Source organism: Electrophorus electricus, chromosome 18 (assembly GCF_041902795.1).
Source record: "Electrophorus electricus isolate QZ-2024a chromosome 18, ASM4190279v1, whole genome shotgun sequence".
Taxonomy (NCBI): domain Eukaryota; kingdom Metazoa; phylum Chordata; class Actinopteri; order Gymnotiformes; family Gymnotidae; genus Electrophorus; species Electrophorus electricus.
Window position 1 is genome coordinate 15062458 of NC_137514.1, and position 25721 is coordinate 15088178.

The following is a 25721-nucleotide window of genomic DNA, read 5'->3' on the forward strand; positions in this document are numbered from 1 at the left end:
GAAGTCGCTGCACCTCCCGGAAGTTGCTACGTCTGTAAATGCCTTCCTCCTGAGAGTTAAAGGGAGAGTTAGGGTTAGACTGCGACCAGTTAACTTGACTAGCTAGGCAGTTTTTGTGTTGAGTTAATTGAATTTTGGGAAAATCTAGCATGGAGTTCTATTTATAAGTTAATTTTATATTTGAAGAGACGTCCGAAAGGCGACATGGATAATCAGATTGAAACGGTAGGTAAGATCTTAATAGTTCATAGATGCTCAGTTAGCTACCGTTACAGCTAGAAAAGTTAACTAGCTCGACACATCAATCATGTACTGTTCTAAGATAGGTTAACGAATGACTAACGAGCTTTAATAAAATAGATCATTCCCCCATAAATATTTGTCATTAATCATGCAAATGTTTGGAACAGTGATGTTGCCGAAGTTTCTTCTTGTAAAATCCTTTGTCATGTGAATTGTTTCTCACTAGCTAGTGCTATGTGAGAAGACGTCAAATAGCACATTCTATTTAAACGCGCATAAACGTTGATCCGTATTAGCTACTGTGTGTCCACATGTCTAAAACCCCTAACCGTGCTAAGATTTGTTCACGTTTTGTTCGCGTTTCTCTGCAGGCCCAGTGTTGCCCAGACAGTGTCTCTCAGTGCTCTGTCACCATCTCCGACTTTTCAGACGAGATTATGCTAAATATCCTGCGGTACATCCCAAGTCACGACCTGATGGTCAGCGTAAACCGGGTGTGCCAGAAATTTCGGATATTATGTCTAGACAAGAGCTTGACGACCCACATACACCTGCACAAAGAGTACTCGGTGAGCTCAGGCAGCTCTTCGTCTCCAGAGCACTGAGGCGTTGATGTGCTTTGTCTCTCATCCCAATGACGAGTAGAAATTAAAAGAAGCAAATGTTTGTATTGCAGCTGGGCAGATTCACTGATTTCCAGAAATCCAGAAATTTCTGTGTGACACATCTTATTTGCAGATTCACAGAGTTGTCAGTTCAAATAGGGATTTAATCAGGCATTTGCACTCATGAGTAAATAAAAACAAAAGATCCAGCTAAAACACTTCTGGAATGCGCAGGACGAGAGTCGAGCTGTCTGATCTCGAGTTTTGTCTCCCTCGCAGGCGACCGATGAAGCGGTCAAGCGCCTCCTGAAGGAGGTGTCCGGCGACGTGCGCACACTGAACGCAAGCGGCTGCTACTGGCTGTCTGGCTCAACGCTGGAGCAGGTGACGCGCTGCAGCGGTGTGGTGCGCCTGGACGTGACGGGCTGCCGCGTGACCCCGACGCGCCTCTCTCGGCTGCTGGGCTCGCTGCGCGCGCTGCGGGCGCTGGCACTGGACGTGGGGCCAGGATTCGCGCTTCAGCAGCTGAGCGCCGAGGGCAAGGCGGCACTGGCACGGCTGCGCGAGCTGCAGCAGACGCTGCTGGCAGCGTCGTACGGCGTGGTTCCCTGCTGTAGCGGCCTGCGCAGCCTACACCTCTACCTGGAGGCGGGCGAGGGGCGGCAGGAGGCAGGCGGCTGCGCCCAGCTGATGGTGGGCCAGAGCAGCGTGCCGCACTACCAGAACCTGCGCTGGTTTTCGGCACGGCTGGCGCCGGGCGAGGTCAACCGCACGCTGCTCGCCCTATACCTGGCCGTCTTCAGCCTCAGCGTGCCCTCCGGCCTGGCTGGCCTAGTGGTGTTTGTGCCGGGACCGGCGCCACCCAGACCTGGCGCGGTGGCGGCGCTGACAGAGCGCATGGCGGCGGCAGACGGGAGCATAGTCCGGGCCCTGCAGCTACCACGCACCTGGTTGGACGGCGCCATGCTGGGGCGGGTGCTGGCACATGGCTGCCCCGCCTACCTGAACGTGTCGCGCTGCTCGACGCCGGGCTTCAACCCCCTCCATGTGTTGCTGGGAGCCGGGCGCGACCTCTCACCCCTGCGCAGCCTCAATCTGCGTGGGTGCGGGTGTGGCCCACCTGTGGACGGCAGTGGGAAGGGCGAGGAGACGATGGATGGCGAGAGCGTGCGGGCGCTGGTGCGGGCGTGCCCCGACCTTGTGCGCCTGAATCTGTCAGCTACGCACTACCACCACGCCCCCCCAGCCGGGCAGGACGGGCACCTGTGCCGAGCACTGGGTTGTCTCGCCCACCTGCGCTCGCTGGCGCTGCCTGCCTGTGCACTGGCCCCGCGGGCGCCCGAGACGGCAGCGGCGCGCCCGGATTTGGGCCTCCCCTCGAGCTCACCGCTCTTCGGACTGAAGAAGGCTCGGCGCGTGGGCGTGCCCATCTACCAGCCGTGCTCGGAGGACGCGGCACATCAGGGCGAGGACCCGGCGGAGGCGTCCTGCTTTCGTCCGCTGCTGGAGGGCTGCCCCCACCTGGCTGAGCTGGAGCTCATCGGCGCCGGCTTCTCGTCGGCCATGCCGCGAAATGAGCCAGCCATCCGCAAGGACCCCGCAGCTTGCCCCTGGTCATGCCTGATCGGAGACGCACAGCTGGCGGTTTTGGGGAAGCTGAGGTTTTTGCGCAGGCTCACCTTGGCCCATCTGCCAGGGGTGCTGAAAGGGACCGGACTCATACAGCTCGCTCAGGGATGTAAGGACCTTCAGGCGTTATCGCTGGCCAACCTTGGATCCTTAAAAACTGTCAACTATACGCAGGCCTTGCAGGAGGTGCTCGTGCACTGCACACAACTCAGGGACTTGAGGTGAATATCACACATGAATTAAACTCAAGCCTCTGGCTAGGTTACTGTGCTGCAGCACAAACATACTATAACAAGATAAATATAAGTCGATATTTCTTCTGTAAATGCAGTAATAATGTAAATATAATTATTCACATACTTTTAAAATCAGAAAGAAAAGACTTGTACATCTCATTAATGCTGTTGAGAAAGACCTGTTACTTACATGAGCCAAAACAGATGATAACACATGTGCATGTATTGAAGCTGTGCTCCGGTAATCCATCTATAATGATGCAGTCTTAGTAATTACATTAAGTGTAATTGCACCGATACTGGATACATTTAATATAAAGTGGGATCAAATGCTTTATGAATAGTTAATCTTTTCTATGGAAGGGACATGTTGAGAATCCCACCTTTAGAACACACTACATTTGTGCTCTCCTGCTCATAGAACATTTTAAACTAGAGATATTCAGCTCTCCAGTAGAGGGCAGCAGAGGGTAATTTTATGTTCTGTTTCTCTGTTTTATCAGTACCAGCACATTCAAATCAACTACGCAGCAAGTTTATTGTATTTGGTTTTGACGTTTGGTCCAGTCTTTGTCACACTAAATGAAGTGTCGCAAAATAGATATTCGTTTTCAGAAGGTACTTGCTTTAATTGTTGCTCATGCTGACGTCCATTAGTCAGATGTAGACGGATGTTTGCTTTGTTTGAAGATTCTATTTGTCAGTTCTAATTTGTGGAGTTTTATATTTCATCCTCCTGAAATTCAGTTTTAAAAAAAAAAATAACAATGGCACCAGCCTACCAAAATCGCATCAAAATGAATTCCAGTCATTTTCTCAGAAAATGTGGCTATTTTCAGCACTTTCTATGGATCTGCAGGAGCCACAAATCTTAAAGCAGCAAAAAAAAAAAAAAAAAAAAAAAGTGCCGTCAATAGTAACGCAGTATAGGCAGAATCTTCACGCTGTGTCACTTCCTCAGTGTGTGTGTGTGTGTGTGTGTGTGTGTGTGATGCACCAGGCTGGAACAGCCGTACTTCAACGCCAACGCCGCGTTCTTCGAGGCGCTCGCCCACTGCCGCCGTCTTCGCCGTCTCTGTCTGGTCTCACGTCACGGGACCTTCCAACCCGCCGCCGCCGCCGCCTTCGTGCAGCGCTCCACCAGCCTCATCATGTGTCACATGTTCATGGGCGGGACTCTGGCAGCCTGCAAAGCGCTGCAGAAGACCCTGTTGGACAGGTTAGTTTTAAACACGCCCACATGTCATCATTTCACACACGCCTTTATCTTCAATATCGCGCACGGCTTTACCTTCAATTGGGAATTAAGAATCTTTCCGACGAGGTTTTTGTTTTTTCAGTACTAGTGTTTCAGCATTTATTGTGCTTTTGGATTATTTTATTTTTTTGCTTTTTAAATGTTCCTGTCACTTAACTATTCATCTTCCAAAATGTGCACCATTCTTTTTTCACAAGACAGAAAATGATTAAAACTAGTGTGAGGTCTGATGTTGCTAATGGAATGTCCATTTTGAAAAGAAAGAACAAATTAGGCTTATTGGAGACAATGGCACAAATTAGATTTATAGACAGGCCCATTGCAGATTTAGTGGGTATTGGAGGGGTCACCAAAAGTCTCTTCCAGGGGTGAGCAAACCTTTTTCTTGGCAGGGCCGAAGTGTAATTTCTTTGAAACTACACCCTAAAGTCCTACTGCCATGCACTCCATAATCTGCGCTTTGTTGATTGTTGCTGCTCACCCCAGTCACTCCAGACTAGTTGAATCACAACCATACCACCAATCACCCTGCAGAAATCTGTAATGTGTAATCTGTCTGCACACCCTCTAATCTGTCCACCTGTAATTCAGTAATGTAAGACCGCTTTGTGCCTGACGTACTACATTCACCTGCATATCATCCGCTATCGCTGCTGCCATCATCAACCGCAGATGTAGGAGAAAGTGTCGCTGTCATGTTTTGGGTTTTTCGTACCTTTAAATGCCGACCTGCTGGTCCATCTCTTTGTCCCCACACAGCCTGTCTGCGTCGCGGCCTGCCCTGAGCGTGGTGGTGTACCCGCTGCTGCACGAAGACCTGAGCCACGTGATTAGAGAGATGCCGCTCTGCCACCTGGACGAGATCACACTCTTCAAGAGCCGCGTGGCCGAGGAGCCCCCCCTGCTGGTCGAAGAGGCACGCGCAGACTGAAGAGCAGGCAATGCCCTCCAACGGTGGCCGTTTCACCAAATATTGTTTACACTGAGAAGCTGCTTCTTTTCATCCAATTCAAGTGAGTGGATGTGCGTACACTGCAAGTGGATGCTGGATTTGTTCTAGCCATCCTGAACAGCTGAACTGGACAATCATTTGGCCAAACATTCATTTCAAATTGTGATCATCTTTAGCTGTTGAGACGCAGGTGTTTTTTGTGGGAGAGAGACAGTCCATACTAAAGACCGGGCTTGAAAAATGTCTGTACAATCTGTGCCAAAATGAGACATGAAATAAAGAAAGGTGCTGTTGACGTATTCCCTAGTTTTTCTGTTGGTTTATAAGAAGCTGGAGAATAAAGTTCATATACACAAAGTGAGTAAAATGAGGGAAATGTCACATGAGAATGGACTTTAATTTTAAATCGCATAATAAGTTGAATGCAACTCAGCGATGTGCATCAGCTATTAAAAAATCTAATGATCAGAACATTGATGTGAATCTCCATAGAAACACAATGCCTCTAGCGGAATTCATTGGTAGAAACAATAATTTATTAGTCGCAAAAGCAAGCAAACAAAAAATGCTGATTGGCATGAAAACACATGCGAATATCAAACCGCACAATTTTATGATGGAAGCAGAACTGATGCCTTCTATACTGGAGAAGTCAGTTAAGAGGTACAAGGTATAGTGAAGCATTAAATGATAAAGAGCAAGTTGTAGGGCTAAAGACGGAATTGGCAAAGCCTATTAATGGCACTGACAAATCACGTTTACCAGGTGAATTGAAATTGTGGGGCCAGCAGCTTGGCTTGCTGCTTCGTGTTAGATGTCCGCTGATAGTTTATGAGGTTGCAATCACAGACAGAGAGACTGGAGAGGACTATGAACATAACTGCAAGGAAGCGGCTAGGGGTGTGTGTGCATTGTGGTATGGAAGAGGAGTTCTGGAGCTTTTGCCGACGAGTTTAGTTAAGGAATTCAAATGTATTAAGGTGAGTTGGGGTCTAGGATGTTGTTAGGATGTACTGATACTGTAGCACTGTGGACCTTGTGTGTCTCTCTAACGCGGAGCTCCCTCAAATTGAAGATGATGTTGCCATTACTGCCAGTGGTTGTGGTGGTGATGAATGGATCTGGGGCTGGTGTTGGTGTTTTTTTGGTTGTACTGTTTTACTGATCCTACAGTCAGTGGGTATCAAATAAAAATGATCGCTTATAGTTTATTATTTGTTTGTAAAAAGAGCTACCGCTCTCAGTTCGTTTGGTACCTATGTAAAATTTACAGATCAAGCCTCACCAATTTTATACCACTATATATGTTTGTATATTTGTTACATTTGGAATATATTTTAGACTTATTTAATACAAATATTTATTTGGGTATAGTTTTGTGTCAAAGCTGTTCTATTATACCCAATTAGATGATCCAGGATGAGCTGGTACAGTGGGGGTCTTATCTCCCGTGTAAAATCGCAGGATGCGTATAGCTTAAACGGAGAAGCATAGATGATGTATTATTGTTATTGAAAGCAGGCTATTACATAATAGTTTTTAATGGAGATTCTGTCTGGAAATGATTCCACACCACAGTAGGGTATCTCTTAAATGATCCTTCCAGTATGTTATGTTTTTTTAATTTTAAGAGACTTTTTATGTGCTACGACAGCGTTTCATGACAGTGCCACTGTTAAAAATGGTAGATTTCGAGAATAAAGCTATAATATTTTGAGAATAAAGTAGTATTTTTTAGAATAAAATCATAATATTTTGAGAATAAAGTAGAAAAATAACGACATAAAAGTGGTATTACTATAAGGAAGTTGTGAGAACATGGACCGCTCTTCAAATAAGACCATGCCAAGGTCAAGGGACGCCCAGTTCTGATGTTCTGCATGCTGCAGTTATGATGCAGAAGCGGACAAACTCAAACAGCTTCACCAACAGGGTTAGTTTAGGTTATCCTCGAAAGACCCTGACTTGTTCCTGTCACTTAATGACTTTATTATCGTAATACCACATTTTTAATCACAATAAATATGACGTGAACTCTCGAAATATTACAATTTTATTCCCAAGATGTGATACCGGACGCCTCCTTTCACAAAACCCTCGAATTGGTATGTGTTTGGAAGACTTTTAAACTTTGTAGATGCGCTATTTGGGTATATGGGATCAGATGATTGACTTGGTCTTGTGTCAGTCATGCCAGGTTAAAGGAGTAGGTTAAGTTTGACTTTGTTTGTCAGTCAGGCCAGGTTAATGGAGTAGGTCTTTGTGATGCATTGATGCATTCTGAAGTCTCAGTGATGCATTAAAGTGCTCTGAAGCTTCGGTTATCTATGACCACGTGACATTTGCATTTGCAGCACACATGCAAGCAGTGCTTCGTAATGTATGCACTTTGTAAACTCGGAGCGTTGTCGATACGTTACTTTCTATCGTCCCGTCACTACTTAAAAAATATAGAGAAATGGAAAATCACCTGGCGAGAGCTGTAGACAATAGATACTAGTAGCATTTAATTTTTACTTAGAGCGACTTACGACTTTCTTCCAACCCCGCAAAACCTTGGACAGTGGGTAGGTGAAGATCCTGGTTGAGAATTATGAATTATGTACGGGGGGTTTGCATCCTGAAGCATGTTTTGTTGACATGTAAGGGACGGTATATATGGAGATATAATCGGGGTAGCTTTTTATGTCGAGTCATTGTGCAATGCGGTAGATCCAGATGGAACTGGAGACACTGAGAATGTATTAACGGTACCAGTAGGGCTAGGTATGGCCTTAGCCACCAGGGAGGCCAGTTTGAGTTTATGTTTAAGGAGGTTATGTTTAAAAGTGACCTTAGAGGGGAGTGAGGTTGGCACACCACATAATCGAGCCTTCTGGACCTTCTGGAGGTGTTGTGGACTTTGTTCGTCAGCGTTTTGCTGAATTGAGGTGCCTACCTGATGACCCCTGTGAAGAGCTTGCAATGTTTTGGTTTCTGGTATGGATTGGCATAGGATATTTGACATCCTGTGTATAAATATAATTATCATCTTAAGAATTATAAATAAAATCAAATCACCAGGAATCCATTTCAGCGGACCTGACTTCTCAATATGCTTTTCAGCGGCATGTCTTCTCTGCTACGGGCTATGTACATGGGAACTCACCCTCTCTCAGGCTCTGGGTTACCAACTAACAAAACAAATCGGCATGTTAGTAAACTGTACGACTTCCATTGGCAGCAGAGCTGCACAAAGGTCATAGTTAGTGTGAAATAACCAGTGATGAATGACAGGCATATTCACACACCTATGATGAATAGCAAGTTATGGACAAGTAAAAATATACCAACAATAGAAAGCCATTAATTACATGATACAGGTGTATAAAATGTCAATCTCAAATTGGAGTTTTATGAGCATCCTGAGGCATATACTACTATTGTGGGTTATTGAGTAAAACTTTAAAACAATAAAACTAATGAAAATAAAATGAAAAGGTACTATTAAGGATGAAAAATTGGACTCTGGGCCCACTGATAACTGCGTTATCAGGTTTTCAGTTTATTATTTCAGATTATTGCACAGGTCAATGACTAATGGCCATGAATGTGTGTGCAAAAGTGAGTGAAGGAGACTTATAAATGGAAATGTACAAGATGGTGCCAAAATACCAGTGTGGACCTGCGTGCCAGCAACATCGAGGAACTGTGAACTTGAGATGGTGCCGGGGGAGACCCATCTCCATTATCAGCCAGACAGTAGGGGAAAGGTACCTGTAACAGTCATTTGCGGCAGGCTCATCAGATCTCCAGCTGCCTGCTTTGGTATCACAGCACTACTAGCCAATCCATATTGTGATACAGTTTGTACTTTCTGTGGTGATTAATGAAATGTTACAGGTGAGCTGCAGCACCTCCAAAAATGTTACTGCTCCACCATTGAAAGTGTCTTTAAAAGTCCACTCACTGTAAGGTATAGAACTGCTATAGTACATGGCAGAACTTGACTACAGAGGATTTTGAGGATTATAGCATGTGGCAGTCACAAGGGAAGTCACACTGACAAGAAAACAACAGTTTATCAGATTTATTAACGAGCAGCTGTGAAAGCGACACAAAACTCATAAAGCAGTAGAGAAAAGGAAAACCAAGTACAAACCAGAGAGCAGTAACTTGGATGTGGAGTAAACAAACAAACAAACAAAAAAACAGGTAGTAACAAACCCAAAACAAACTAACTTCTAAACTAATGGCATGCAGTGGTATACAAAATGTTGGGTGGGTAGCTCCCGCCTCCTGCCTTGCCTCCAACCTCCCGATTTGCTCCAGCATATGGTCTAGCCAGCCTACTGACCTTTGGCCCCACCCACACAGCCAGCCTTTGTCTATCTTACCTGTTCTCCATTCCAGACTCATTACCTTCCTGTTGCATGCACTTGCACTCCCTCTGTTCATTGTCTTTATTGTTCTTACCTGAGCCATGTCAGCACCATAGATGAGCTTGTTTCCTGTTTCTTCTTTTTCCATATCTGCCTCGTCCGCTTTTCGAAAACATATTTCACTTTTAATTTTTTTTTAAATATATTCACTCTATTTTAGAGTACTGGGAAATGGAACAAATCATAATACATAATACGTTATAACAAGTGTAAATATGTTTTATAGTATAGTAGTGTTTATTAAGGTGTACACATATTTTCCGAGGTGTCAATTGGGATAGTTAATAGCCTAGGAAGTTTTTGTAGTTGACTATTAGCCATTTTTGTGATACACTGTACAAACGTTTATAAGGTAGAAATGAAAATGCCATTATGTATTAGAAGTAGTCATGAAGTACAAGTTTAAAGATGCAAAATAATGGTATTCAGCATATCCCTGCAGTGGTCAAGTTTATGCAGTTCTGAAATAAATTAGTGTTCATCATATCAGCCAGTCTGTGCACACCACCACTGAAAAACTATTCAGTTCGAAATCTATTTGTATAAGACTCTTTTACAATTGGAGACATCACAAAGCATCTTTATGGAAAACTGGGTTGAATCCTCTAGTGAGCATATGACAAAAAAAATGTCCTATATGACACTCTCAGGACAAACAGGAAGAACAACCACTGAGAGAAACCAAGACTCAAGGAACCAAGTCCATACTGGATAGCAAATGAATAACACACCAATAACAACAAGGGTTATGTGAATAATGAATAAAGAAACAATGAGAAACAATGTATTGCACAAGGGTGTAATATACACAAGGGTGTAATTAGTATACACTTATTTCGTGTAAAGTTATACTTACACCACAGTTTAAGTGGAATACACTTCTGTTTAAGTGTACATATATATGTACAACACAGTGTAACTAGTAAATGCCAAAGTTCTTGCACTTAATGACCAAATATTATATAGTTACACTTGTAACACTTTACACAGCTTATTAAAACATAATTGTACATGTCATGTAAAATTTCCTTTAAGACCACTGTATGCTTCAGGCTTTAAGATGCAAACATTCCCTTTCAGTGACTTAATTATTTCAGTGAACAAATGTCCACTAGAATTGATTCTGTGGAAGATGACGTTTAGTCGTCACTGGTGCTTTTGGTAATGTTTTTGAATTAAAATACAAAAAACATCTTACTCAGATGCTTCTTAAGATTGTGCTAAAATGTTACACTGATAGACTAAATTTGCAGTGAAAAAAGGAACTACAATACAGAGGAGAAGTACATATCTTATTTCTCTACACACATGAATTTCAACACCTTTCAGCGAGTTTCCGACCAATGTTCTGTTACTCTGGTTTAGCAAACTTTCTGTCACCAAGCAAGCATACTTGCGTGCAGGCGTAGGTACTGTACATAAATGTCATAACAGACAAAAAAGAGGATCAGGGTTGGACAAGACCTGTGCAGTGATCTAAACAGTGATAGGTAAGATTGAAGCTTAATCTTCTCTATCTTGTTTTTATTTATTTTTAACCAAGCATCACCCATATGCAATAGAAGCACAATTTATAAGTTGCCACTTGTAGGAATATGGTTCCTTATGAGATTGATGCAAGGTTTGTTGAATGTAGTATTTTGCACTATTAAAGCAGCAAATGAATTAAATAATACTATAAATACAAAGTGTATTTTATATAAAGCAGGAATACGTTCAATTAATGTAAACATAATCTTTTGTATTGATCTGTGATGGAGCATTAATTTGAAACTCTGTTATCAGCCAGTTATCTTGGCAAGAAATTGTATGGGGTGCCAAATGTAAAATGTTTGATACTCTTTTTTAGCATTTTTAAAACATTTAGCTTAATTTATGTACATTATAACTGAAATACAGTGTTGGTGTTGACTATAGAATTAAAAATATATTTATTGAAAAGTTACACTTCTAAATTATATATATATATATATATATATATATATATATATATATATATATATATATATATATATATATATATATATATAAATGTAAAATGCAAATGCAAAATGTAAATGTTATGTGAATGTAAATGTAGAATTTAAAATTCATATATTTAAGAAATTTCTAGGTAAGTAACTGCAGTACAAAATATCAAATCAAAATCAAAAATCAAAATTGATTTATATAGCGCTTTTTACAACAGATATTGTTACAAAGCAGTTTTACAAATGTCCGAGTTGAAGCCCCCAGTGAGCAAGACAAGGGCGACACTGGCAAGGAAAAACTCCCTAGAGAAGGAGGAGAACCTGGAGAGGAATCAAGATTCAAAGGGTGGCCCATCCTCCTCTGGCCGACAACAGTCACAACAATGTAATAACAATGTAAAGAGAAAATTAAATAAATAATAATAAAATGAAAAAATAAGCAATTAATGTCTAGTCCAATTTTTTAGAGGTCCTAGTCTTGTCGCAATGGTGTGCGTGGACAGCAGAGAAGTAGTTGGCTGGGGTGGAGGTGTGGTGGGCTACAGCAGGGGACATCAGGGGGTGATGGGAGTAGTTATGGCAGCTGAGGCTCAGTAACATGATCATCAGGGGTAGGTGTTCCTCAGCAGAAAATGAGACTAGATTATTAGGCGTGTCCAGGTACGAGAGTGTGAAAATTAGGGAACTATAATGTAAAAAGATGGACTCTAACAAGATCTAGCTCTTTATATTAAAGGCCTTAAGCTCACACTTTTATCCAAAGCAACTTACAATTATGAGTGAGTACAACTTAAGCAATTGAGGGTTAAGGGTCTTGCTCAGGGGCTCAACAGTGGCAGGGCTCAAACCAGCAACTTTCCAATTACAAGTCAAGCGCCTTAACGATTGAGCTACAACTGCCTGCATGGCAGCACAGCTAAAAGAATAGAGCCAGAAGGAAACACAAGCATGAGGGAACCCTGGAACATCAGCACTCTGTAACTCTCAGTGAAAAACATGAGTGACAAAAGAGAGGTGAAGTGACAGCATCATAACATCCCAGTTTACCATAACTCTTACTTCCCATTGACCCCCAGATATACACCTTTACCTAAGATGGGAAGTAGTTAATAAAATGCCTGACTGCACAGATAGGTTTTCAGCCTAGCCTTAAATAATGAGACTGTGTCTGAGTCTCAAACATGTACAGGAAGGTTATTCCATAGTGTGGGAGCTTTATAGGAAAAGGCTCTGCCCCCTGGGGTAGATTTTCTTATTCTTGGTACTAGTAAAGAACCTGCACCTTTTGATCTAAGCAGACGTGGTGGATTGTAATGTACTAAGAGTTCTCTAAGGTACTGTGGGGCAAGACTATTCAGTGCTTTGTAGGTTATCAGAAATATTTTATAATCAATACAAAATTTTATTGGGAGCCAGTGTAAAGTAGCTAAGATAGGCCTGATGGTCAATTTTTCTAGTTCTAGTCAGAACTCTGGTTGCTGCATTTTGAACTAGCTGGAGCTTGTTTAGGCACTTAATGGTACAGCCAGATATTAAGGCATTGCAGTCTTGAATTAATAAATGTTGAATTAATAAATCTTGAAGTAATAAATGCATCTTTTCTGCATCATGTGAGGAGAGCATGTTCCTAATCTTTGAAATGTTCCTGAGGTGGAGAAAGGCAGTTCTAGATTCCAAGATCTTTAACTATTAGAGAAGATGTGATTGGGAGACCACTGAGGATCACTGAGTAATCAGAAAGTGAGGACCTAGCTGTCTCTTGGCCTAATAGAAGCACCTGTTTTGTCAGGATTAAGTGAGAGAAAGTTCCTCAACATCCAGTGTTTGTTGTCCTTTATGCATTCCATAATAATACTAAGGTGATATATGTCCTCTGGTTTAGCTGAGACATATAACTGAGAATCATCAGCATAGCAGTGGAAACTAGCACAGTATTTATGTATAATGTCACTTAGCAGTAACATATATAAAGAAAAAAGCAAAGGCCCTAGAACAGATCCTTGCGGGACACCATAGCTAACCTTGTTGTATGCTGAGAAGTCTCCATTTATGTTAACAAACTGGTAGAGACCAGCTAGATAAGATTCAAACCAGGAAAGGGCTGTTCCCCTAATTCCATCAACATTTTCAAGCCTAAGATAAGTTTTTCTTTGTTTTCTGTATTTCTGCTTAGCTCAGGGAACAGACACATTGTCAATGTGATGAACCTTAGGGATGTCATGTAGCGACCAGCAGATGGTTGGTTTAGCCTCTTTGTCTGCTGCCTGGCCTCTGCTCTGGATTGTCATAGATTAACTAGGTCTGTCATAAGACTATGGCTTATGTTACAGGAAAAGAGAGCAGTGCCCTCCCTAGTAGGATACCATCCCACCCTAAAAGGCCAGGCTTGCCCTCAAATGTTTTCCAATGATCTATAAACTCCACATTGTTTTGTGAGCACCATTTGGACATCCAGCAGTTCAGCGAAGATAACTGGCTGTACGTTATATCGCCACGCTACATTGGGATGGGACCAGAGCATACTACAGCATCACACATCGCCTTTGCTAATTAAAACACCTCTTCAATATTATAAAATATGTAGAGATATTAAAATATTACTAAAATAATAGAGATAGTAAAAGTGCTTCTGATGTTCTAGGATGTGCAATCTAGTTTATATTAGAAAAAAAGAGAATAAGACTAGAAAAGCTGAGTGAAACTTTTTTTTATCTATCAAAAACATGCTGTGTTTCCCAAAATTAAGACATTCTTTGGATTTTTAAATTAAGCAACTGCTGAACTGGGTCTACTTTTAAAATGAAATTTTGATGTCACCTTCACACTCACAAATGCTGCTCCACAGCTAGATTCTTTCAATAGGGACCATTGGAGGGTATTAGAGAAAACAATGGCTAAAATGCTGAATACGATGTGCAATGGAAATTCTGCCTACATTGTTACTGGGGTAGTTCCAGGCAATTGTTCTTCTAAACTGAATAACAAGGTTTGTATTCCCAGTCATTTCTGGTCTGCCTACTGTTGTCTTTACACAAATCTGGAAGTGAAAGCTTCATGGGGCTTCTTGGGAAAGAATCAAAAGGTTGAAGTGCAGAGCATGCCAGTCACTAATCTAGAGAGAGAATTGAAAAATCTCTATCAAAAAGGGAATTTCTTTCCTGATTTTATAATCACCCTGAATCGACCTCTTATCCTTTTCTGCTTGTTCTCAAGTCCAAGGCGCTGGTTCTTCGCATGTGTGTTCGCTATCCACCTCACCTTCATTACACATCCTGCTGTCACATCAAGGTGAATTTATCTTATGACATTGACAAATAAGTTTTATTTTCAAGTATGTATTCTTCCTTAAAGCAGCATCATCATTTACCAGTGTATCAAGATCTTGTCACATGACAACATTACTTGAAAACAGGCAAAGATATTATGATGTCACTGAGATGACACAGACGACTGCTGAGGTGATTCTAATATTCAGTTTTTATGTGCTGGGAGTTTATGCCCCTGGAGTTTATGCCAGAGTAAAATCCAAGCTCATGTCATGTATGAAAAAAAAAAAAAACAAGTAGTGTGTTCCCTATGATCTTGGCTGAGTCTTTACAATAGATAAAAGGGCCTATGATCAGACTGTCCTTTGCAGGTTAAACATAGGTTTCATAAAAGCAGCAGAAAAACATCTGACATTTGAGCTTTTTCTAAAAGCTCATTATTGAGAGCAGAAGAAAGACCACACCGGACGCAACTCTTCTCAGCTAAGAACAGGCAAATGAGGCTACAATTCACATGGGCTCACCAAAATTGGACATTAGAACATTGGAAATCTGTTGCCTGGTCTGATGAGTCTGGATTTCTTCTGCGACATACGGAGGGTGGGGTCAGAATTTGGTTAAAGAGCATGAAAGCATGGCTCCTTCCTGCCTTGTATCAACAGTTCAGGCTGCTGATGGCAAAGAGGCCCAAAGTGTGCCAAGAAAATAAACCCTATACCGATAGGGTTTATTTTCTTGGCACACTTTGGGCCTCTTAGTACCAACTGAGCATCATTTAAATGCCACAGCCTACTTGAGTATCGTTGCTGACCATCCCTTTATAACCACAGTGAATCCATCTTTTGATGGATACTGCCAGCAGGATGATGCATCATATCACAAAGCTCAAACCATCTTAAACTGGTTTCTTGAACAATGGGTTCACTGTACTCAAATGGCTTCCACAGTCACCAGATGTCAATTTAATGGCACATCTGCGGGATGTGGTGAAACAGGAGATTCATGGATGTGCAGCTGACAAATCTGCGGTAACTGCATGATGCTTTCATGGAATGCTTCCAGCAATAGTGTGAGTGCCACTATTGTCTTACATGTTTAATTGTCATTAAATGTTGCACAAAGTTGAGGGAGTCTGTGCGTCCTGTTCCGCGGCACTCGGGCAACATTACAGGTACGTATAAAAAGTCTTCTGCTGTCAATATGTCAAGTGCTTTGATCTTGATGTACATGGGATCTGTCCTCAATTAACACTCCCATTCCCCTTTTGAAGAGGCCGAAGTTGAGCCAAAGTAATAAAACTGTGTTTTAAAAGCTGTTCATGAAAAATATGAAAATGACATGAAAGTGATCCCATTTGTGCAATAAAATTGCACTGTAGGGCAATTTCTCAGGTGAGAGGGGAACCAAAACAACTGAAAAGAGGAAAGGCAGGCAGTCCCGATGTTGTCAGTGCTAAAGTACTTAAGGCATTGTGCAAGGTCTGTGTGATCCACTTGTGCAGAGTCCTGCAGCACATATACAGCTTCAGCCTGAGAGAGAGTGTCTCACTGCTTGGAAGACATCTTGCATCGTCCTAGTACCAAAGACCAGGTACCCCAAGGAGCTAAACAACTACAGACCCGTAGCACGTAACATTGCATGAAGTCACTGGAGAGGTTTGTTCTGGGTCATCTTAGCACTCCCGTGAAGGTGGAATTGGATTTACCGTTTGCGTATCTGCTGAATGTGGAGCTTGAGGAGTTGCTCGTTGTCTTGTCATCGTCTTGTGTATTTAAACCTTGTGGGGTTTTTTTCTGTCTCATTGTGGTTCATTGTTCTATGTATGTGGTCTCGTGTTAATCTACTTACCTTTCTTTATGTGTATTGTATACCTTGTTTTCTCTGTTATCCAGCTCCGTGTTTATCCTTGTTTAGCTATGTAGTCTGGGTTTGTTTTACGGCCACTTTGGCTCCTCAACCATTTCATGTACCATGATTATGGACGTGCCCCTAATAAACATCGCTCTGCTCAGTGTATGCATCCTGCCTACTATTGCTTATTGTAACTGCAATATTTATATATGGCTGGAACACCTATTACAGTATTCTTTGCCCTTTAGCATAGCTATAGTAAACGTGTGCACAAACATTACGCAGATATATTTATATTGTGTAGTGTTGCTAAACCTTTTTGTATTCATTTTTTGTTATATTTGCCTAACCGTTGTGTATTTTATATGTTTAACTTGCGTGTACACTGCTGGAACATTCTAATGCCCTTTGAGGTCTTATTTTATCTTAAATGTTTGCATAGCAGTGTTTGACCAGGGTAGAGCAGGGAAAACTAGTGTTTATCTCGCTATGGCACATAATAATATACATTCAAAGCCTCAGCCTACTCATTTAGATAAACCAACAACCACATAATAGATGTAACATTTAACAAACGGCACAACACGATCAGATGAACTGTGTTTATTTTAGCCAGGTGAAATTATCCTTGCCCCTTTAGAAATTCTGCTACGGTGCTACGAGGGGTGGGATGGGGGTTTGTGGGCTCGTGCGTGGGTGTGCATGTCTGTGCACGCGAAGGGGTGGCCATACATCAGAACCTGGGCATGTAGGTGTGCAAAGAGAGGGTGGTGTTGGACGAATGCGCAGGTGGTGTGTGCGAAGTGAGCCCAAACGTCGAATAGGACACGGCCGAGCCCAGCATCAGGCCGGCCATGTAGGACACGGTCATGGTGTTCCCTGTGAGGGAAGAAGCACAAAGAGGACAAGTGCTTACATTTAAGTTTCAGTCACATGGTGAATTCAGCCACAAAGAAGCCCCTGCAGCTATGGCACATATAAGCAGGTGTGCTTCAGCCCTTTAGATAGATAGATATATAAATAGATAGATAGATCCCAGAGGAATATTCAATGGTTAAAGCAGCAAACAAAAAGGTAAGAAATAAGAAACATATTTCAGTAAAAATATATATGTTATTATAGAGTAAAGAGTAAATATGGCTGTGTTTACACGAGTAGAGTATATGACTTGCATATGTACAGACATGTTTACTCTAAAAATTGCATATCAGAAATTTCTTCTGAAATATATTTCTTTCTTCCTTTTTTGCTTGCTGCTATAACCACAGAGGAGATGAATGTTAAGTGAGTGTAATGAATGGTACAAATCAACAGTGCCCACGGTAAGTTCGGCACTGTCTGCATCTTCCCACCTGCCAGCTCTCTCTGCTGTGGCGGCACTCTACCCACAGCCTGGATCATGGGCACCGAGCCCAGATAGCCATTACTGATGCCCAGCAACACGGACAGGGCGCAGGGCCAGGCCGGGTGCGCCAGCAGGGGGTGCCGCGTCGGCGACACGCACATGACGAACAGTGGGAGGAAGAGGACACGCACGCAGGTGCAGGACACCAGCTGTGTCCCGCCCCATTCGTATGGACAGGCTGCCAGGATCTGCGAGGGGAGTGTTCATAGACACTTGAATGTTTGCTGTTTATTAAGTGTATTGTTTATTTTTTAGATTGTGTGTAAGTGTGGGCTAAAACAAATGCTTGATATGTGGCATTTATTTTCAATATATGGGATGAATATGTCCATATTGACTAAACTGTGAAAATCACATATATTATGCACAAGGCTCCATTTTTAGTGGAAGAAAAGTAATTTGCAGTCTTTAACTGCATGGTTTTTCTGTTTTATTTTACTATCTACATTTGGCGCTATGAAATGTGGGCTATATGTATAAAAATGACTGTCAATTCCTTTGTAGTTCAGCACACACAGATGCAGACACTCTCAGATACAATCATTCCAAGCAATGCTGGAGAGCCCACGCAGCATGAAGTTTATCGCTGTCCAAATACTTATGCTCCACGCACCGTGGGTGCACTGCTTTCTGGTCTCTGGTCTACCGAGCGTCGGTTTGTGCGTGCTCACCTTGCCCACAAAGTCGGCCATGTTGAAGAGGCCCATGGTGAGGATGGGCAGCCACTCGCCGAGCGCCTCATTCCGCAGCTCCGACTCCAGCCCCGGGAACAGGCAGAGCGTGACGAAGTACGTCACGCAGATGGAGAGCATGTAGGGCCAGAGGACACGCGCTACCGCGCACCTCCGCAGCGCCGCGTCTAAGAGAGAACAGGGAGAGGGCGAGAGAGGGAGGGATGGAGAGAGAGGGAAAGTGGGAGGGGTAGACGGAGAGAAAGAGGGGAAAAAGGCAGGCAGGGAGTGAGGATGAGAGAGCGTGGGCGAGGTAGAGAGAGAGAAAGGGAAGGAGAGAGAGGATTTAGAGAGAGGGAGAGTGGGAAAGGTAGACAGAGGGAGGGACAGACGGAGGAGGTGAAGAGAGGGAGAGGGTAGAAATAGAGTGGGAGAGGAAGCGCAATAGAGAGGAATGGGAAGGGAGAGGAAGAGATAGAAAGGCAGAAAGGGAGAGAGGGGAGGTAAACAGAGAGAGAGATAAGGGGGCGTGGAGGGAGAAAGAGAGTGGGAGAGGAAGAGAAAGACAGGGAAAGACAAACAGAGAGAGAGAGAGAGATTTCCCACAGTTGTGACTGAGATAACCTTTAACAATTTTATAACAAGCCCAGAAGTACTGCTTTAAAACAGCGATCTGAGAGTAGATCCAAACTTCCAAATTCTCTAGGTTACAAATTAAATACATTTGAATCCATAATTACCCTGAAAATCTGAAATGTGCAGGTTGCAAAGAAAGGTCAGACTTTAGCGATGACCATGATGATGATAATGATGATGATGAAAATTATGATGATGATGATGATGATGATGATGATGATGATGATGAGGACAGGAGTGGTGGCTTCACCTTTGACAGTGACCCACGTCCGCTTGGTTTTAGGTTTGGGCACGTCAAATCTGACATATGTTCCATCGCCATGGCAACCATTAAAGGGATTAGAAGCATCTGCCTCAGCAGGAGGACTTGTTAATGGACCATCCTACAGAGGGAGACAAAGAGGAGACACTAAAAGAGGAGTAAGACATGTAATAGATAAGACCTATTCATTTAACCCACTGTGCCTTAATTTGAGTCAGTGATCACATCTTAACTTGCAAGAATATTCCAGTTACAAACAGGCTGCACATTTCCATCCAAATCTTCTAGCGTGCTTGAGATACACCACAAAGAGTGATGTTTTCTAAAGGCCCATCTGCTACCAACTAGTGCAACCTGACACTGATTAGAAGGTTATATGGAAAGAAGCTTGATCCATTTTGACAAACAAAACAGTGCAAAACAGCAGGAACCTTGTGTGTGTGTGTGTGTGTGTGTGTGTGTGTGTGTGTGTGTGTGTGTGTGTGTGTGTGTGTGTGTGTGTGTGTGCGTGCGCGCATGTGCTTGTGTGTGTGTGTGTGCGTGTGGTACCTCATCTTCCGTACTGATGTCACGGTGTATCCGATAACCACCTCTCTGCTGCGCAGCTGGCGCTGCGATTTGACCTTTGACCCAGGCGTCACCGTGTTGAACCCGGCCTGTGTGGTAGCGCACAAAGCGGCTCCTCCACACCAGCATGTGCAGCAGAAGGCAGAGGGTTTCCATGGAAACGGAGAAGAGGAAAAAGATAATAGTGTTGTTCTTCTCGTTCTCCACCAGTAGCTTGGTGAAGATGCGACTGAGCGAGACAATCACTCCCGCCGTGCCTGTGTCACAAAGGAAAAAATTCAACTGAGCAAAAATTCAACTGATTTTTAAACTAAATTCAATCTCATTTTCACCAGTATCACTGTATCATATCTATTTTTTTAAAAAGTACTAATAAGTAGGGAACTAAAGTAAATGGCCAAAACAGTGCTTGGAAATCAACATGTGTAGTGTGCTCTTTATTGTCTCTATGATAACACAAAAGTTGCAGCTCACTTTCTCCTGTCATCACGCCCTGGGTGTAGCGCTTGGGTAACATCCCCGTGTAACCATAGAAACTGGACTGCTGCACTGTACAAGTCAAAAAGACAAGCTGTTAGCTAATCTATCTCATATTTAAACATTTAATATTTCAGCACTTTAGAAGCTTAAACCTCTTTGTAAAAGCAGTTGTAAGAGAAAGAGAAAATAATATAACGTGTGTGTATGTATGTTTTAACCTGTGCATCCAAAAGCTACAGTGGCCACAGCGGTGAGAGTAATAGCATAGGACTGTCGGGAGTTGAACAGTTCTAACCAAACATCAAACACACTCACAAACACCAGGGGACCCAGAGCAAAGAGATACCCTACACGAAGCAAAATGTCAAGCATGAGCAATTAAGGCAACCCCAAACATATTTTGAAGTGAAGCTAATAGGTGATAGAAACTCTCATGGTTTGTACAAGGTAATGTTATTTATACTGTGTGTGTGTCTGTGTGTGTGCGTGTGTGTTCTCACCAGCACTGATGCGAGTGTGTAGGCTCAGTCGCTCCACCAGGGCATTATTCAGGATAACAGCACCAAGGGCCACCAATATATATGTTAGACTCATGTCAAACACAATAGGGGAGCCTAATAGACATAAGAACAGAAAGAGAGAGAGAAAGAGATGCCTCTGTCTCCCCTGAGCTATAGTTCTTCCCGTACACTTCCTAGTGCACTAATATACCAGTGATGAAGAGAAATGTGATTTTATATATTAGGGTTTTTTTTTTTTACATTCCAAGTGGCCCCTGGAGGTCTCTGAACATGTCCAGTTGTGACTGAATTTTAGCACATGTCCAGAAGTCACTCAGGTGACAACAGACTTAGAACAGAAGACACACAGTTTCCTTCTCAGTCTCTCTCAACAACAGTCTCACCCAGGACATCTACACACCTCACAGGCCAGTAGAGACCACTGGTTTATCTTATTTAGCTACATTAGTCAGATATACTTATCCAGACAAAGGTACATGCTCATGAGCATGACAGTAGTCACATTCCCTTGGGAATCAAACCCACAACCTTGGTGTTGCTAGCACCTTGTTTGACCTGCTCTCTCAGGTAACCTTACGGCTTATCAGATTACCAGTAAATTTGCGATGGAGGTAGTCCACATCCATTATGAAGCTGTTGTAAGGTAGCAGGAAGCCCACTCCTGCCAGTAGCATTGCAAAGTAGATACCATGGTAACGGTCATCGGGTACCAGCTCAGAGTCTGCAACAGACACATCAAACAACCATGTCAGCACACTCGCCCTGTCTAAAAATCTGAGCTGTTTCACACGCTCTATGGAGCTGCGTGGCCAATGCGCACCAGCACGTGTAGGTCAATTGCACTCTGGCTTACCTCGCGTGACGTGTGCGCTCCTTCTCTCACAGCGATCCTCGTCCGGCAGGCCGCTGAAGCTGAGGGTGGAGGTGGGGTTCTTCTCTCCCCTCTGACCGAGCCTGCTCCACTCCTCTGAGTGCATCCCCTACGAAGGGACTGACATGGAAACACATTCAAATACAGGACTGACACGTTCAAACAGGGCCCTGCTTGTCCATACACTCGGCTTGCGCTTAATGCAGGTGAAGCTTTTAATTTACTTTAAAAAGTTCCACTCAACTGGCTTATCCAATAGGTGGGACAGGAACATATAAGTCTGGTAATCACATGATTACTTTTCAGCCCAAGTCACTGATTCAGATCAACTCCTGGGTTCATTGCACTTGATCATTGGTTCACTGACTACTTTATCTTTAGATTTGGCAGACACTCTTACCAACAGTGACATGTTTATCAGTATGACAGTAAGCCTATGTCTGATCCCTTGGGAAGTGAACCCATAATATTAATTTTGTTAGCATTGTACTATACCAGGTGAGCTACAGAAACACTTTGACATCATAAAACTGTATCATCTTGTCTGCAGCACACCAGACTAGTAAACTGTGTTTAATGGCCTCTCTTTGTTGAGGAATGTCTTTTAGATGGGACTTTCTGCATAAACAAGCTAAGGAGCCACTCTGACTAACTAGATTACACTATAGCTATTCAACCCCACAGTAACATTTTCTGCTGACAAGGCATCCATGAGAAAATACATGAGGTCAATGGTCAAAACCCAATCCGTACCTCGAGTACTTCGAACCTCAAGTGTGGCTCGGCTTGAAATACCTTGCTTCAGGTCTCATGGAGGACAAGTATTGAAACTATTTTCTGTCCTGGCTCCAAGATGGTGGAATGAACTCCCGCTTGCTGTCCGGACAGCAGAGTCCTTTGCGGTTTTCAAACGCAGACTAAAGACCCATCTATTTGCAGAATATTTAAAAGACAACTGACCCTGCTCCAAAATTGACTGACTATATTAATACTTATTGTAGGGTACTGTTTATGTTGTTTAACAAACTAGCACTTATTGTTTATTGCACTTATCATTGTTTTAGATAGACCTTATGTATTTTGTACTTCTAGGTATCAGCATTGATCCCTGTATTCTACAGTATTCTAGTTCATTGGTATGTTGAACTCTAACCTACTGTACTGTACTAGGATATATTCTATGAGTAAATGACAAAGCACTTTTGTAAGTCGATCTGGATAAGCGCGTCTGCTAAATGCCGTAAATGTAAATGTAAATGTAAATGTAAATGTAAACTCCACACGTGGCACAGAGATTACGGAGCAGCTCACAGTTTCTTAGCAATATGTTTTTAGCTCTGCATTTTAAAAACTTTATCATCATTTGTTATAAATGTTTTAGTAGGCTTATTTTTTATAAAACAGAACTTAGACATTTTATGAAGGCCAAGATTTTTAATAATGTTTACATTTTTATGCTGCCTGCAACTCTCAGCTATTCTCAAGCAGATACAGCTCATTTACTTAGTCTGTTTAGTTCATGATTGGTACATCGCCACTTTGATAGCCACCAGTAGAGAGGTTCTGAATCCAGTCCACATGGATCACCAAACAGACCAGGTTTTTGTTCTGTTACTGCTCCCTACACATCTTGGCTGGGTAATCCAGACCAGCCATTAATTTCCCAGTTTAGGCACATAGGACGTTTTGGAAACAAACTAAACCTGGACTAGGAACCTCTGGATTTGGACATGCAGGGTTATGACCGCATATCAGATGCAACATAGCTTCTGCAAATAATAACCCTAATATGGAGATGTTTTTCTATACATAGCATTAAGTGAGAATGTTTCAAGAAAACCGTCCTAAAGACCCCCTTTCCAAGCACTGAGGTAAACATACTGTCTGTAAAACACCAAAAAGAAAGTACTCCATGTCATAGACAATAATTAAAACCATAATGTGCACAGAAATGGCTTAAAGGAGTTAGATAATACCTCCGTAACACAATTGCAGCGTACTTGTAGACTATAGGATGTGTTTGTAAAAGATTACAAGAATCTGCACGTGTACAAAATTGTATTTGCACAAAAGTGTGAAAAATGAAGAAAAAAGATGCTACTGTATTTGAAAGGGACCATCATCATGTATAAATAGATAATATTTTACGTATAAGCGACATCAATAAACTCATGATTATATGAGTCGACCTCTCTTTCGCCCTCGGAGCATTCGTGGCTTAAACGCGCTTTTTCCGCGCTGCCACGCGTTTCTACACACGCGCGAGGTTCAAGTCCCGAAACACGAGGCGAAGATGTTACATTAAACCAATACCCAGTACCACGCAGACCAGTGGATTATGGAGGAAACCTGCTTTAAAATTAAAAATAATGTTGTAACATACTGTTCACGTATTTACGGAAGAAGCTATAATATAGTGGAGCTTGAAAGGAGCGTGACCAAAGGGTGCCAAGGCAAGACAGAAGGTAGAGGTCACCAGTGATACTATAAACGCAAAAATCATTCATGCACTTGTACTAGGCATTGATTTACGTTATCAGTCAGTGATAATACTAGCCTGTATTGTACGAAGAGAACGTACAGAATAGCAAAAACAACAACGATGTCTGAATATATCCATGTGATAAAACCTGGAAGACTCAAATGCGTTAATTTGTATAAATGCCTGATGTTTTGACTGGCACGTTTAATCCAAAAATATTTATAAATATACAAAATCATTCCATAATTCTTCACGCAGTCCGTTATATAATTCAGGTTGTCTGTCTCCTTGTATAAAAAATATATACATTTATAGATGCTATGTTACCACGAAGAGATTATTTAATGTCTCTAATTGACAGCAGGTCTCTTACCTTAGACCAAAGCGTCCTGTTGTATGTCAGGTCCTCGTTAGGACAAATCGATAATTGCAACCCAGTATGTCGTTTCATATAGGACTAAACGTCGCTCTTAGGTTTTCTCCCACCACACTCTCTTGGCTGCTCAGCCGTGTAACTATAGTTACCACTCCGATTACCATGTATGAGGATTTCGTTAGTCAGTCTGAGTCAGGTGACTTGACGAAATATCCCATCGAATGTATGTAAACAAAATATAACATTTATGCTTATCGTAACAAATACTTAACATTTTGACCAATTTCCTTAGGCAATAGGCTAAATCTTCTTCATATATATCTCCGAAGAAGATTCTAGGTGAGTAACGTAACTGCAGTGTACTGTACTGTAGTAAGAGTTGTACAGATATTTCAAAAGGTTTCCAGAGAAACAGAACGTTTCGGACAGAGGTCCTTCATCGGCTGGCTGTTCAGCTGTATGCATATATATATATATATATATATATATATATATATATATATATATATATATATATATATGAGAGAGAGAGAGAGAGAGAGAGAGAGAGAGAGAGAGAGAGAGAGAGAGAGAGATTAAAAAGGATTCATTTGTTATTAAGCCATCTGATAAAGGTGGAGCTGTTGTCATTTGGAGAAAATACCTTTACAAGAAAGAAGCAATCAGGCAGCTTTCTGATACTAGTTTAAATCTGACATCACACCACAGTTACAGTCTACCATCCAATCCACTATTTATCATGTCATTTCAACACCTCCCTGACTCTGCATGAAATCTTATTGTAGATAACCCTTGCTGTATCCATTTCTGTCTTCTCCCTAAAATTCATAAGGACAAAAATCATGTAAATAATATACCACTTTCTGAATGACATTTTTCAATCAATTGTTCCATCCTTACCTACATATGTTAAAGACTCTTCACACTTTTTACAAATCCTTGAGCACCTGAAAGAAGAATTGCTAACTGCCAGCTCCTTGCTTTTTTCAATGGACGTTAAACGTTTGTATACAGTCATC

The 25721-nt window shown here is 42.2% G+C and overlaps 2 protein-coding genes across 3 annotated transcripts; one reads left to right on the forward strand and one right to left on the reverse strand.

Annotated features, from left to right (window-relative positions):
• The first annotated feature begins 18 nt into the window (after nucleotides 1–18).
• On the forward strand, nucleotides 19–5222 carry fbxl18 (F-box and leucine-rich repeat protein 18). 2 transcript variants are annotated; one of them, XM_027015759.3, is made up of 5 exons: nucleotides 21–225; nucleotides 615–812; nucleotides 1128–2698; nucleotides 3714–3932; nucleotides 4731–5222. In XM_027015759.3, exons 1-5 carry the CDS (start codon nucleotides 205–207, stop codon nucleotides 4900–4902), a joined length of 2181 nt encoding a protein of 726 aa, XP_026871560.2. In that variant the 5' UTR covers nucleotides 21–204; the 3' UTR covers nucleotides 4903–5222. The 2 variants fall into 2 exon arrangements, with proteins under 2 accessions (XP_081557771.1, XP_026871560.2); XM_081701645.1 differs by lacking the exon at nucleotides 615–812 and having other exon boundaries at nucleotides 19–225.
• Nucleotides 5223–17019: 11797 nt separating this feature from the next.
• slc29a4b (asolute carrier family 29 member 4b) lies at nucleotides 17020–24972 on the reverse strand. The gene is made up of 11 exons (XM_027015747.3): nucleotides 24700–24972; nucleotides 21827–21964; nucleotides 21566–21694; nucleotides 20953–21066; nucleotides 20671–20799; nucleotides 20447–20521; nucleotides 19955–20229; nucleotides 19394–19526; nucleotides 18508–18695; nucleotides 17784–18024; nucleotides 17020–17310 (listed from the first exon to the last, which is right to left on the reverse strand). The coding sequence occupies exons 2-11, from the start codon at nucleotides 21948–21950 to the stop codon at nucleotides 17165–17167; spliced, it is 1554 nt and encodes a 517-aa protein (XP_026871548.2). The 5' UTR covers nucleotides 21951–21964; nucleotides 24700–24972; the 3' UTR covers nucleotides 17020–17164.
• Between the last annotated feature and the right edge of the window lie 749 nt (nucleotides 24973–25721).